At 36.0% G+C, this 15,356-nt stretch overlaps 1 protein-coding gene across 24 annotated transcripts in view; it reads right to left on the bottom strand.

The window, feature by feature from the left end:
• Positions 1–15,356, bottom strand: part of NEBL (nebulette) — a 253,116-nt gene that overhangs the window by 36,486 nt on the left and 201,274 nt on the right. For 21 of the 24 annotated variants that reach the window (XM_065050813.1, XM_065050833.1, XM_065050828.1 and 18 more), the window contains 8 exons: positions 15,074–15,184; positions 14,768–14,878; positions 14,189–14,293; positions 11,007–11,099; positions 5,558–5,650; positions 5,080–5,171; positions 3,093–3,186; positions 685–789 (listed from right to left, as the gene is read on the bottom strand). The exons of 2 other annotated variants lie outside the window; for them this stretch is intronic. In XM_065050813.1, coding sequence (XP_064906885.1) covers positions 685–789; positions 3,093–3,186; positions 5,080–5,171; positions 5,558–5,650; positions 11,007–11,099; positions 14,189–14,293; positions 14,768–14,878; positions 15,074–15,184 — 804 coding nt within the window. The remainder of the gene's footprint in view (positions 1–684; positions 790–3,092; positions 3,187–5,079; positions 5,172–5,557; positions 5,651–11,006; positions 11,100–14,188; positions 14,294–14,767; positions 14,879–15,073; positions 15,185–15,356) is intronic. One more of the 24 variants, XM_065050829.1, reaches the window with a different exon arrangement.

Raw genomic sequence — 15,356 nt, 5'->3', positions numbered from 1 at the left:
CACAACAGGTACTATTTTGCTCATTTGTTTTATTATATGCCAGCTGGGTTTTCACATACGTTTCTAAAAAGAATTGCAGTTATTCTAAGCAGCCTGCTTTCCAAAAAAGAAAAAAAAAAAAAGGACCGGGGTGGGAGGAGGAATTAAAAACAAGGACATTAGGGTAGAAAATGTTATATAACCAAGCATTGGAACAAAACCAATATTAGTAAAAGTTATAAAGGCAGTATCCCTGATTATGCATATTTACTTTTTAAACAGTCTTAATCATCAAGGAATTAAATTGACAAACATTCTCACTCAAGCAAATGCACACAAAACAACTTGTTCCAAGAACAAAAGTCACACAGAAACCAGGAACGTGCACAGGCACAAGGTGAAGTGTGTCACCTAATCCAGTCAAACTGTATGATGCTCAAATGAGGTGTGTACTTTAAAAAAAAATATATCAAACAAGAGAACAGACATTTAACTGTTAGAAAACTTTTTATTAGTATTTTGAAAATGTTCATTACAGTCATATGCAGTTAGCAAACACTCCCCCAATAGGCATAAGAAGAAAATATTCCTTCCATACTTGAGCAGAGAGTTTCATTAGTTACCTATATTAATGGAACGCAAAATCCAATGGAAGTCAAGTGCCATTCCTTAGTATACTCTAGTTATAGGAAGAAAGTACCCTACCATTGAGATGTTGTTTTGTGTTTCTTTGACATGCCTTAGCTCAGGTGTGTCTAGCAGCACACTACGTCTACCTTTCATTTGCCTCTGATCACTGCTGTACTTGACCTGCAAAACAGCAACAACAGCACATATGAAGTTTTTGTTTACAGTAGAAAGGATGGTGAGAATCACACCATGCAATAGTATCATTTCCAAATCACAATGCCCAACATCTTTCTTATTTCTTTCTTTACACTCATTTTCTAGTGACTTATTTCAGAGGGAGGATACAGATGAACTAGTATATCGGTAAGGCCAAAGGGCATGTTTATTTCATCAATCACTTACTCAAAGAAATAGTATTTACCTGAAAGCTGAAACTTTTGACCATTTAAATGACATAAGGGAAATAATTCATTTATCAACTGAAAAATAAAATAAATAATAAGAAAACACCACTGTGACTTGGATTTCTTTAAAACGTGGCTGACAATAAACTACCTTCTTATTACCTAGACAGACCTAGTTTCTGTCCTCAATCTGCTTCCAGGTTGGGATTACCGTGAGAACCCCTGAGTCCCCAAGCAATTCAACTCTTATGAACGGATTAGTTCTGTGGCAGCCTCCTTGCTCCTGTTTGGTAGCTAGCAGCACAAAACTAACATGTCTTGGACAAATCTGAATATGCAGTTTTCAAAGAGAACATTTGAGCTCTGTGTTTTGTGCCTCAGTAAGTACAGAACCTCCTATATCACATTTCTCCTAACTAGCTTCTCTTGTGGTATTTTACAGACTTGTAAAGATGAAAGACTAATTATCTGTTTAAAAATAAAAAATCTAAAACAGTAAAAGCAGTTGGTCCTACTAGTTTCTAGAGTGAGTACTCTCACTTTTTCTTCCAGCTGCTTGAATTCTTCTACTAATGGACTCTCTTAGCTCCTACATTGCACTGTAACCTGGATACTGAGTGTTAGCGAATATTTTAGACTTAGCTATATATTCACACTCAAAGTATTACTTCTCAAAACAGTTGTGCAAATCTATTTCAACGTAAGTTTGTGATGAGAGAAACCATATATTGAAATTGTCTAACTGTCCTTAAAATTACATATTAGCTAATAACAACATACCTATGAAAATATGAGTCTTGGTGTCTATGTTTCTTAGGTAACTTTGAAGTAGTGTATCGGTAAACAGAAATACATTGTACTGTGTATTCTTCAAACCTTTCTTAATTAAACAATAAATTTTCTTAACAAATATATTTAACTACATATTCTTTTGAATATAAGGCATCTTCTTGACAGAATAATTACAGTCGACATAGTTCAGTTTTCATTTATTGCTCATTAACATAGAGGAGTATTTATTCCTTTAAATAATGAGAAACAAAGTGAAGGAGTTGCTTGAAAATAAAATAATTTTCAGAAATCAAAAAATTATTTAAAGTTTAGAACTGTTGGGAAGTTTCCCTCTTATTTTAACTATGCACCTCAAAATTAATTGACTTTGGTAAATATGCAAGAACATTATAAGAATGTACTTAAAACATACATAGACACATGGTCACATTCTCTTCCTTTGTCCTTAGATAAATCCTCTGACAAATCCAACCTACTTTAGAACTGAGTGTAGGAGGGAAAAATAAAGTGTTCACTACCATTAATTCTCTTCTGCCACCTTGAGAGAGTGGCTCTGCATGAAACCTGTTCTATTCACCATCTGCTGGGGCTTTGTCACTGATGTTGTTTCAGTGTTGAGGACACAGACTGTAATATAACTAGTCTGGTCCTTCACTGGACTGTGCTGTTTCCACTTCTTCCTTGCTTCTTATTGCAACTGTCTGCTCCTTCTTACACCATTGTAGGTGCATATTAAAAAAAAAAAAAAAAAAAGAAAAATGTTAAGTATTATCATGAAAGCCAAAAAAACCACAGTATTTTACTCTTTAGTGTTTAGTAATATTTAGGACTACTCAGCTCTAACATAAGTGGCATGTGACAGGGTGGAACAGATGACTAGATGCTTCCATGCTTTGAATCATGAAAAAATGAATTTTTCACTAAAGCTATATTCACATTTCCTTCGTTCTTTCCTGTAATTTGTTCCTGCAATCTAGCAACCAAAACTTGGTAACAAGAAATGTAGGTTCTTGAAAGAATTACTAACTTCTACTGACTCTCTTCTTGAAAAATACTGGTGCAAATACAACCCTATTTTTTTTTTTTGCAAGAATAATCAAGCAAGTCTGAATATTTTTGTTCCCCATATGTGCAGTGCAGGTACTCAAATGATTAAAAAAAAAATCCATTCCATGGATGATGCAGTGGGATTCATTTGACACATCAAGTCTAAATGGAAAAGCATACCCTTGTTATATTTGTACAATGACTGAAAATCTAAATGACAAAAAGATTCAAACAACTTGCCGAGCTGATATTGTCTTGATTCTTCTTGACTCTCTCTATCTCAGGAGTGACACTCACAGCAGTAGCTTTGCCAGGCTGCTCTCTGTAGTGAACCTATTATTTAACAGAATAAAATGGTACATACTATTTCAGCTCAAGCAATATCACAATGTATTACATTAAAATGTATAATTTAAAAGGTCATCCAGGAAACAACTGGAAAGCTAAAATGCATTTTAAGTTCATTAAAGCTTATAAAACTTTATTTTTGAAGCATAACCTTGAATTCTTTCTGGATAGTCTCCTTATTAATGCGTTTGTGTGGAGATATACACACATGCACACAACATCTTGACATTCACCACACCGGTCCTTGGCAGCATAGAGAAATATGTTATATATACAATATGTTATATACAAATAATGTAGTAAAGTCAAGCAGAGCAAATGGAAAAAAAAAAAATAAACCTTAATTTCAGCAATGCCCACTGTAAATGTGTATTTGTCCAGACACAGAGATTTCACAAGGATATCATCAATATTCTCACTTCTGTACCCTATATATTCAAAGGTGATTAAACATAGGGGGTGCAATAAATCAGACAACTGTCGATTGAATCCAACTGCCTAAATTTCACCATATGTTTATTTAAATGTACTGTAAAACTGCCCGCTCTATAGATTTTTAACAAAATAAACTGTAGCAATGATGCATTAAGCAAATGCACACTTAAGGGTGGATCAGCATCTAAGGAGGATAAAGGATAGGATGTGGCATTGACAGACCAATCAGTCTAATGTTAACCCTGACCTCAAATACTGAGAAGTCAAATATGGTACACATTTAGTAAATAATTAGATATTCTTGCATGATTTATGTCAATCCATATAGTTTTATGTAAAATAAATGTTTCCATACAAATATTTTTCTGTTTTTTATTAAGCTCTCAATTTTGTGTGATAACTGTGCTGATAAATGATGTTCATAATTCTGCAGTGCACTGTGGCATTAACACACACACATTGTTCAAGCAATTGTCTTCTTACACAACACAGTTTTGGTCTGTCCACATCAGCATATTCTAACTGAAAAATTAACATTTTATAAAAACAATGGTAAGCTATCAAATGGACTAAACTTGCAAACTTCCATTTGTAAAGATAAAATGGTTATTCAAGACTTAATGTTTCTAGAAATGCCTGAAGCTAAAGAATCTTAGCCCAAAGCTATTCCAGTGACCTGAAAGATAATTTAATCTTTACAATGAAATTTGCACAGCACAAAAACTGTTGGAAGGTAAACAACGATGTGAGTAGAACAACTACACAGACTGGCTTACATCTCTTGAGAAAACAGGTTGTTTTGAAGAGCATGCATTTTAGGAAAGCTAGATATATCAACATAAATCCAGGAATAAATAGCATACACTTAAGTTAGAGGGACAGTATTCTTCAAAATTTTAACTCTAAATTCATTTGGGGAACACGGCAGAAAACACCCCAGGGAAACACTGTAGCTATTTGTAGCCCCATGAAATAGGGTTGCTGATGGCACTTTCCAGTGAGAACAGGTGGTCTCTTGAAGACTCATGAACAAGGTACAGCTTCAGCAGTGCAGGAAGGCAGCCTACCCTGTGCTTCTGCAAACAGTATAACTTTCTAATGGTTATGTCAGCCATATATACTGAATTATGATAGGAAGGTTACTGAGGAACTAGAAGGAAATAGGGAAGAGAGCTGGAGTTTGAGTACAACTGTAGCCAATTATTTACAAAGACAGAGAGTAACATTTCAAAACACTTCCGCCATTTCATTAATTAGATTTGTTATGCTTCATACGCCATTTCCCAAACCAAGCAACAGCTTTTCACAATTGCTTCCTAAAAGAGGGTTTTCATTACTGACCCCACACCTAACTAAAGAAAAGGCACAGCTTCTCGAGAAAGAACTTTGTAATCATCCTTTGCACCCCAAAATTATACAAAGGATTAAATGAGAGCAACTTCCCATGCTGACATTCTCTTGATTCCTCTTGACTCTTTCAATCTCAGGGGTGACACTCACAGGCGTAGCTTTGTAGAGCTGTTCTTTGTACTGAACCTAGCACGCACAGCAGAAGATATTACACAGAGACTTACAAGTAACAGAAATAAAACAGTGTGTTAGTCATCATGAGAGAGCACACTGCATGTGGATGGAAAATACCATTCCTTAATAAACACTCACATCTTTCTACATGATACTTTGTACTCACCCACTTGCAGGTCTTCTGTTTCAGACACAAACAATGGATACTTCAACAGGAATACTTCACTCTCATTGATGTTAATCAAAGTGCAATGTTAAGGAACGATCATCTTATCATTAATTGATTAAATTAGTCCTTGTGGACAAACAGGAACTATCACAAATACCACAGACATAATCACTAAGCACAAACACAACACAGCAGAGAGAAGTGTGCAAGCACTGAAAATGAGGCACACATTGCTAATATTCTTCTGGTTTTCCTTAACTCTCCTTAGTTCAGGTGGATCAGAAATAGCTGTTGCATGCTGAATTTCTTCTTTGTATTTGATCTGCACAATAAATATTACAAAACGTTAGCAATGCAAAGAAGATACAGACAAGCACTAAAACACAACATTTTGCAATCTCTCCCTTACACAAACTGCACAGCCAGACCACATCTATCAACACTATTGGCCTGAACAGGAATAGTTACACTTAATTTCTGAAACAGGCCGCTGGAATCTCCTATGCATCTTGCTTGACACAATGCACCAGAGAGTGCATATAACAAGTCTAGTATCCTAAAACTCTTACAGCAAGAATATACACCACATGGGACGGTGACTATCTACATGGTCACTGTGATGCTGCATATACTACTTGGAGATCTGCATCGCTCTGACAAGGACTTGGTCCTGCTATGATCTTGCCAGAGAAGACTACCTGTCCATTTTAGCAATCACACATTTCACAGATGTGTTCTTAAAAAGGTGAATGGCTTCAAAGTCTAATTCAAGTTCTGTAAAAAGACACATAGACATATCATGGACAATACAGGTGTTTAGATGGATGATGTCTTTGACGATGCTGTCAGATTTTCACTTGCTTTTCCACATTTAATCTCTTCTAAACAGCAATATGTTTGGATATGGTAGACCCTGTAATTTGAAAGCAGCACAGAACTAGAATTTCTTCAATTATACACAATATGCACCAAAACTGGATTCAACTTAATGAGAAAGAACTGAAAGGCTAAGTGGACGTGGTACTAAAAATAAAGACGTCATATTTCTGGTTTTCCACATGCTATCCAAAAGGGCCATCTTGGACAAATCTGTGCATTGCCTTTTTCTTACTGTATACTAATAAATACCTCTTTAGTATTCAGCACTTTCATTTTCAAATGTCTTATACCACCAAAAACCAAACAATACTTGCAGACCATGCCATCCTTTACAGCGATATGGCATGCTTTCTTTTCCTTTACAATGTTAATAAAACAGCAAAATTTACAAAAACATTCAAAATTGTGCACGCAGTGATGTGCAACAGTTAGAAATATTTTTCATTAGCAAGACTCAAGGGAGGAGAAGTACAGCAAAATGAATCGATTTGTACAGTTTTATATAAATGTGGCATACAAAATTTCTGTTAAATACATTTTAAGGCTGCAAAATCAAGGACTCAAAAATGAGAAACTGATACAACTTAAATGTAACCTTAGTTCTGCCTCTTGTACAAATATGCTCCATATACAGCTTTTAATATATTTTATACTACTTCATTCTTTTCCTCTTCAAGTGCTTCATAATCTTTATGTGTTACCAAAAGCTGCTTTTCTCAAGAGAATTCTGCCTCATTCATTACACATAATCAATGACTCTTACTTAGTGAGTTGTTTGCATGCAGACCATGACTGATGCCAGGGTTTTTTAACTGCTCTAAGGTCCTGCTTTGATGACAGAATTACTGATTTCTTCAGGAACTTTTCTGTGTTGCTCCTTGCTAAAGCATCTCAGATTTTCACAGATACTAATTCACCAATTTTGCTGTGAATGGAGGAAAAAGGGAATTGTGACAAGGAAAAGTATTATTTTTACTAGAGAGTACAGACGAGTAACAGCTAATCTGGTTACATAATTTTGAAAAACATAGGATTATACATCACCTGCATTCAAATGAGTATTCACATTGAACTGTGCTTTGCAGAAGGGAAAACCAGACCAGGTTCTCCCCCATGGCAAAGTATCAAAATCATATACTTGGGCATTGGATCACCAGGTCTAGACACAGGGACTTGAATTCAGGTTGTTGCTTTTGAGTATTGACATAGTGACCTTAATAATACCTCCTTAAAGTACCTCTTGAAGAGGTAATTTCTCATGATTTAAAAAACTGCAAACTTATGTTCTTTCATGCACCTTCGCCTTAAATGCCTTGTGGTTTGTTTAGATTGACTGCACAAACCCATGAAAACAATCATCGTTTGTTACCTCCATGGACACCATCATTAAAGGAAAAATATTTGACCAAGGGTACCTCAGACACACCCGGACAGCCAGGGAGTCATGAGTCTAAATGACCTGAGTTCTGCTTCAGCTCTTCTGGAAGGCAGCTTTCCCCACACTTGGTCTCTCCACTTTGTCCATGACTAAGCCCTTCTACACTTTCAGTTCCTCATCGCTGGTCTCTTTTTCTCCCAAATCCACTTTACCAAATGTCACTTAATAGATAATTTTCTTCTCTCTTCTCCAAGACATGGTACATCTGGACAGTGCCAATATTTTAACACAGACAAAACAACTTGTTTTTCTCTAAGCTCATACTTGGAAACTGATTTGGCTGAAATTGATAAATAAAACCAAAGCAGCCTGAAGCACAGACCAGGAATGGAAAATTTCAGTCCAGACAGTTTAGGACTGGCAGAAGTACTGAACCACTGGAAAAAAAGGGTCTTTTAATAGAGACTATTAGGTAAGCTTAAGAATTGGCAGTGCTACTAGTCCTTAACATGCTTCAAAATGTCGATTGCTTGAGTTTTAATCAGACCTCAGTTTTGTGGTGTTGACTGACATATCACAGTGGTTTCCTCATGGATTTCAAACAAACAAAAACACAATTACGCTCTTCCCCCAAAAGCCTTCTTCCCAGGGCTGTGCCCAGTCCTGCCTGTCCCTCAATATAAACAAGGTGTTTTTCAAATTCTCTTAGGTATTTGTAGCTTCTTGGTTCAGATTCAGTCACAGTCCATGGGTCTGATGTTTGCTTTTAAATTTCTGTGAGCTCTTGAGTCCAACTATTTAGGAGGCTTCTACTTCCAAAACCATCATCAAAACAGGTGAGATCAGCTCAAGCATCTCAACTGTCACCACCTTGTTTTTTGGGATTGAAAACAGAACGTTCTCAGTTTTGTCTACAATATATATCATCTGGAAGAATTTGATCACTTTCAGAACATGACGCAATGGACTTTTTTGTATGGCTTGGTTATACAGTGCATGTTATTATGGTCTGATGTTCTGGGTTTTTTTGCACTGCAAGTGTGCTTCACATTCCATACTTTCATGTAGCTCAGCAAATGCTTTTAAAACTGTCCTCCTTCTGGCTTAATTGAAAGCTATACCTAAAAAGTTTAAATCTAATGGAGTCAAATTGGGGTAATTTACCCTTCCATTGGGACTCCCATAAACTACACAATATAATTTCCATCCTACTGACATATAATTTAAAATCTCCTTGCACATTGCTTTTAAATTTGGCATTCTACACTTTTATTAAGTATCATACAAGACAAGTAATCTTAAGTATACTATATGTAATAAAAAGTATTTGTAAAATATTAACTCTACACACAGCCTAGCCATAAATAGGCCATGCTACTTACATCATACCACTAAACCACTGATGCATTTTGTGTTTCTTTTTATATGCTTTTGTTTACATGTGCTTACTAGCATACTGATCCACCTTTCATTTTCCCCTCTTCACCACCATTTAGAATTTCTAAAACAGCAAGAGCACTGCACGCTATTTTTCCATTTCACTTTTTAAGGCATGGAGAAAAAGCATGAGAGTAAGACTGCTCTTAATAAGCCTGTGTTTGTGTGTGACTGCTCTTGAATTAAATGTCTGTGGTAACTGGAGGTCAAATAGATAACAGGAGATCAGGGTTTTGTTTCTACAACAGCAGTACAAATCTGGCTTAACAAAAAAAAAAAAAAAAAAAAAAAAAAAAAAAAAAAAAGAAAAAGCACGGCATGGGGGGGAAGAAAAAACAAACAAACAAACTGACAAATGAAAAAAAAACACCCCACCGTTGAATTAAGAAAACTCACAGCTTCCCAATCAGAAATGCTATTTCAGGGCTTAGGACCCATGATTGCTTGCACTGAATCTTCAGATTGCACTGTGTCTCACAACAAGATGAAACATGATGGACGGAGCAAAGAAAATTTCCAAGGAAAATATGAGTTTTTCAAAATTTTATGGAAATTCCCTACCTGACCTCACTTTGGTGGGAAATTGAGTATTTACAACTACTTAGCAAACTAGGAAATTCTAGTAGAATAGGTGTCCAGAGTCCATAATTTGGACTTCAACTAATATTTAAACACAATCTAGTGTTACCTTCAAACTTTCTTTTTATAAAAGCATCTAATATCAGAAAATGTCACAAACATAAAAATGGCCCCACAGGACTCAACACCAAAAAATCCAAACAAGTGATCAATGCAACTACAAGTGTTTTCTTGCTTGGCAGTCACTTTTGCACTTTTTTCCAAGTTTTGTCACATATTTATCAGAAAAGCATGTTCTACTTGTAGAAAACTCTCATTTTGATATTTTAATTTTAGTTGCCCATTAAAGTACCAATGACATTGGGCATCCATCCATCCACCAATCCATCCAACAACATTAATTCAGAACCAGTCCCACGACATCCACAGATCAATGTGTCATCAGGATGTAAGGAGGCACAAATCCTCCACCTTTTCACATAGCTCAAGTCTGGACATCCATTTTCCCCTTCTTGAAATGAAAACTGTACCAACCCCTATGTAATACACGTGGACTATACAGGAGCTTTACAGATTTTCTTTTTTGTTATACAATTTGGGCCCCTCACTACAAGAAAGACACTGAGAGGCTGGAGGGAGTTCAGAGAAGGGCAACAAAGCTGTTCACGGGTCGGGAGCACAAGTCTGATCAGGAGCAGCTGAGGGAACTTGGGCTGTTTATTCTGGAGAAAAGGAGGCTGACAGGAGACCTTATTGCTATCTGCAACTGCCTGAAAGGAGGTTGTAGCATGGAGGGGGTTGGTCTCTTCTCCCAAGCAGTAAGTGATAGGATGAGAGGAAACGGTCTCAAGTTGTGTCACGGGAGGTTTAAGTTGGATCTTATGAAAAATTTCTTGACTGAAAAGGTTGCCAGGCATTGGAACAGGCTGCCCAGGGAAGTGGTAGAAAGATGTGTAGACATGGTACTTAGGGACATTGTTTAGTGGTGGAGTTGACAGTCTTAGGTTAACAGTTGGACAGGATGATCTTAAAGGTCTTTTCCAACTTAAATGATTCTGTATTTTTCTAAATTGCGAATTACAACTGCTCTTCAGTCTGTCATATCAGGAAATACATTTCATGTTTCTCACTCTAGAAAGACAAAACTCTTTCCTCAGTTACTTGCTTCAAAGTTTTTCCTATTTTTCGTGATGCTTTAATTTGAAACTCTACCTTTGGACATGGAAGAACTACACTAGAGTGGAGCTCTAACTCTATGAGAATGTAGCTCTATATCCAAAATCCAGTGGAGCAGTATTTGAATGAGATGTGTGATGTAAAAACATAGAATTTTTAGTATACAAGATGAAAAAAAAATTGACCACCATTTACTCACATAAGAATAATTAATGTTAATAACACTTACCGAACTAATATTCTGTTGATTTTTCTTTACTCTTTCAATCTCCGGAGTCTCTTTTACAGCTGTGCCAGCTCCTACTTCCTTCTTATAAAACACCTTCGTTTCCCCAAAAGAAAAAGTAATTATGAGACTGTTAGCAATGCAAGTACAAGTTCTCATAAAAGGGCTGGGCAATTGTCCAAGTTCCAAATTGGTCTGGCTATAAATCTTGCTAAGAAAGCACATACTTGAATTTTTCATAAATCACTCAAGTTATCAATAACTATAATAACATCCTGTTTGTTTTCAACTGTAACCCAGATAATCTATAATCATTCTTTAGACTGACCTCAAACATTTTTAAGTATTTGTAATGATAGTTTTAACTTTGGAGATAATACTAAAGTTTAGATCATAATCTATAAACATTTACAAATATAATTTTATGCTTGAGTAATCTCATTTCAGTGTAATTGAATGTGCGTGTACATGCAAGGTTTGAATTGTTTTTTAATCTTCAGATCTTAAAATACTCTGAGAAATGAACAGATATTATTTTAAATTTAACAAACTAGAAAATTGACATATTCATGACAAAATTACCAGAACAACCAGATCTACACTGCAAGTCACACAATTTTTTTTTATTTCTGGGTTCCATCCAGAAAGCTGAGGACTGCATCTAAAAACAAAGCTCACTTCTGAAAATACACACATGTTCTTTATATAATTCTCCTCTCTATTTCACTTGTTTCAGTAAAGGATAAAACACAAAATCCATCAACAGAATCAATCGTTCAAAGTTACTGAAAGAGACTAAAATAATGGCTCCACAAATTCTAAATGTGGCTACAATTTAAATAACCATGGAGCACCAGCTCATGCCTCAAAATTCCTAAAAAATTTTATTTGAATTTCAGTATCTGGTGTCACAAATGTTGCTATTCCAGTAAGTATTTCCAGGCTTGTATTGTAAATACAAGTCAGATCCTGGAGCTCATAAAATAAATCTTTACCATTTAGTATTTCTGCCTTTCTTGAACCAAGATTTATTTAACTTTTTTCTTCCCTATCAATAAACTATTATTCTTGGTGCATTTCTCCTATTTCCTTGAAGGTCTCTGTAACCTAGGGTGACCAGTACTGCCGAGTATTCTAGAGAAGAGTGAATTATTTATGTCCACAAATCCTGTTTTAAATATTCAGAAAACCTTTAACAATTCAGAATTTTCTTTTACCGGGTGAGAACAAAGATGGTTTATGAGTAAGAACTTGAAAATTCTTCTGCACCAAAATGTCAGTGTAAGGTAGGAAGATTTACACAGTGGACTGAACTAAAATACACTTTTTCCTTCTACCAAGCAAGGAGTGGTAACAAATGTCACAGAGGGGAACTTTTCTGTGAAAGAGATGACTGTGTAGTAAATATCCTATTGTAAATCATCTGCCAAATGAGCTAGTGAGCTAAAAGCAGCACTGACCTTATCTGCAGAGCTAGCCACTTTTTTTTTGGCCCTTAAGGCAGGAAAATATGTTAAGACAAAATCCAAAAATCAGAAGCCTGTTGGGGTCATTATTTTTTTTATACTGGGGCTGGTCCCAGCTATATCATAACTTACTAAAACGTAAATTACCCCTACGATCTTAATTGCAAAGAATGCTGAAAGATTAAAACATAGAGAACGGGAAAAAAAAATGAATCATAGCTATAAACGGCTTTCTTACATTTGGAGTATCCAATTAGAAACAGAAGAAAGGATGATAAATAAAGAAAACATAAATCACCTCAAAGACAAAATATTTTTATTCATATTAGCTAGTACACTAACAAAGGGGATAATTGTCAGCCTTGGCACTGAAGCTCAGACTGGCCTACAGGGCTGCAAGGGGTTCAGATGTGTCAGAGGCTTTTCAAGGTTTAATGAAGTAGTGGAAGGTTATTATCAGCCTGGTATCTAACTGTTAGAGAGCCCGCACTGCCAGACCTGCTGACCTATTTGAGGACTTCTTCAAAAGCTATCAAAGACTGGAGCAGGAAGGAAAGCAGATCAGGAGTGGATGGTTTGGATCCCCTGTTACATGGAGTTTCAGCATAGCACATTAGGATGCCAGTGACATGATGCTAATCACCATCACACCATGCAGCAGAGCACCATTCAAAACCAATAGGCAATAGATTATGAGAAACAAAATTGGGGCCACTGGACCTGCCAACAGCTCATATTAGAAAGATGTAGCCTTCAGCTGCACTCATCTGAAGGAAGAAAAGGAGCAGGTAATGGCTGGAAGATGTTACAGAAGAGACTACTGCCTGGAGCAGCCTCAGAGACTTTCCTTCTCTCTTCTCCCCACAGGCTCCTGCTGCCCAAGTGAAGCAGGTTTGCTGTGGGTAAACACCCATGAGGAAAACTAATTGACCTTGCACTTGTGAAGAGCTGGAGAAGCTGAGAGTATCTCTGAGATAAAGAACAAAATCTGTGTCAGGTAACACTAAAATATTTAAGCAACTTGCTTTCTTTTCTCTCAAATAATTTGCTTTATTAGTATTGCTTTGTCTACCATAAAAAACAAACTCCGACTGGACAGCCTTGTTTCTGGAGGCTATATGTACTCCTCTCCTCTGTTATATTACAAGGAAAACCAGAATTACAACGGCAGAATTAATGGGCTCAAAAAAGGAAATAAAACTGAATGCATCCCAAACTGGGCAATTTTTAAAATTGCTCATAATTTATATTTAGGGATAAACTGAAACTTAAATCTAGCATAAAATTTAAAAATATATGCAGTATAACATAAAATCATTATAAAATCATCAAATCTTGATGTTCTGTACATATGATAGGAAACAGATGAAAAATCTTACATGTGCAGTAAGAAGCCTTACATTTTTTGTCCTTTTAAATAAAGTACTTCCTGGGCCTTGATGAAAAAAGAAAAAAGAGCTTCATTTAAAAATAACTGTGGCTTGGCAAGGTAGAATAAGTGGTTTAGCAATTCAAAATAACTGTGTCACACCTAAAAAAGCCAGGTATTTTTTTTACTGAAAGAAACGAGTGATACAGCTTTTGGCAGGAAAATGATGCAAATGGTTCAAAGGACATTTACTCATAAATTCCCTAGTCCATGCTGTGGCACAAGAGAGGCTATTTAAACTGAAAAATATCTGAAAAGTTGCAAGTGAAGAGAGAGGCACTATTACTCACTGAACTGATGTTTTTCTGAGTACTTTTTATCCTCTCCATCTCTGGAGTGTCTGGGACAGCAGAATAGTTACAGAGCATCTTCTCTGCTTCATCTTTGTACATTTTCTGAAAAATAATTTTTAAATGCCTATTTCGTTTCTTGGGCTCAGAATATCCAAACTGCAACAAAAGACGTTTATTGCAGATGAGCCTCAACATCCTTGTACAGTGTTTATTTCAATCTCTGTTCTCCATGCTATCGTTATCGTTGTCTGTGTGGAACACCTGACACTGTGTCCCACACTGAAAATATATATCTTTTATATATGTATTATAATATATATTACATGTTTTCCCATCATCCTCTCATTCAGTAATGTAAAAAGACCTGCAAGCAGATGTAAACAAATTCAATTTACATGGCATGACAGGCATAAATACAAATAAGAATCAGGCAGTAGGACTTTTTACTACATATAAATTAATTTAATATGGGTGTGAAAGTCTCTACAGAGCTAGAAAAGAAGTATTTTGTGCCATATATGTCAAGCACTTATTGTTACACAGAATTAAAACATTCAGCCTTTGAACTATGCCTACCTGGCTTGCTATTTCTGAAGCCCTTTTGACGCGTTGTATTTCAGGAGTATATGGGCCAACTTGCATTCCTTTTCCTATGATTTCAGTCTCCAGATCCTTTTTATATTCTTTCTGAAGGAAAAAGAAGGAAAAAAAGAAACACATAACTAATTCTACAGCTAATTGTATGTGCTTTCTTCAAAGCTAGTCTGACAGCACTATTGTGCACTACTTATTCCTTTTAGCCCAAGTATGTTCAAGAAGATTTTATGTTTTTAACATCTCGTTGTGTTTCACTTCCAAATGAGAGATTCGTTCTGTACTCACCTGGCTTACGATTTCAGAAGCTTTTTTGGCTCGTTGTATATCAGGGGTATCCATGCCCACTCCCATGCCCTTTCCTTTGATTTCATTCTCCAAGTCTTTCTTGTATTCCTTCTGAAAAGAATAACATTGGAAATACTCATGTCTGACAGCCAAATTCTTTAATGGTTCCTACTTTAATCTGTGTGATCCCACTGAACAGTGTTCTTAAAACACCAAATAACTTTTGATTCAACAGCATTAGCTTTGTAGGACCTATCTGTGCGATGCCTACACTGTAGCTGCT

This window comes from Columba livia, chromosome 2, assembly GCF_036013475.1.
Source record: "Columba livia isolate bColLiv1 breed racing homer chromosome 2, bColLiv1.pat.W.v2, whole genome shotgun sequence".
Taxonomy (NCBI): Eukaryota; Metazoa; Chordata; class Aves; order Columbiformes; family Columbidae; genus Columba; species Columba livia.
The sequence above is the reverse complement of the archived record's forward strand: the minus strand, read 5'-3'. Positions and strand labels throughout refer to the sequence as shown.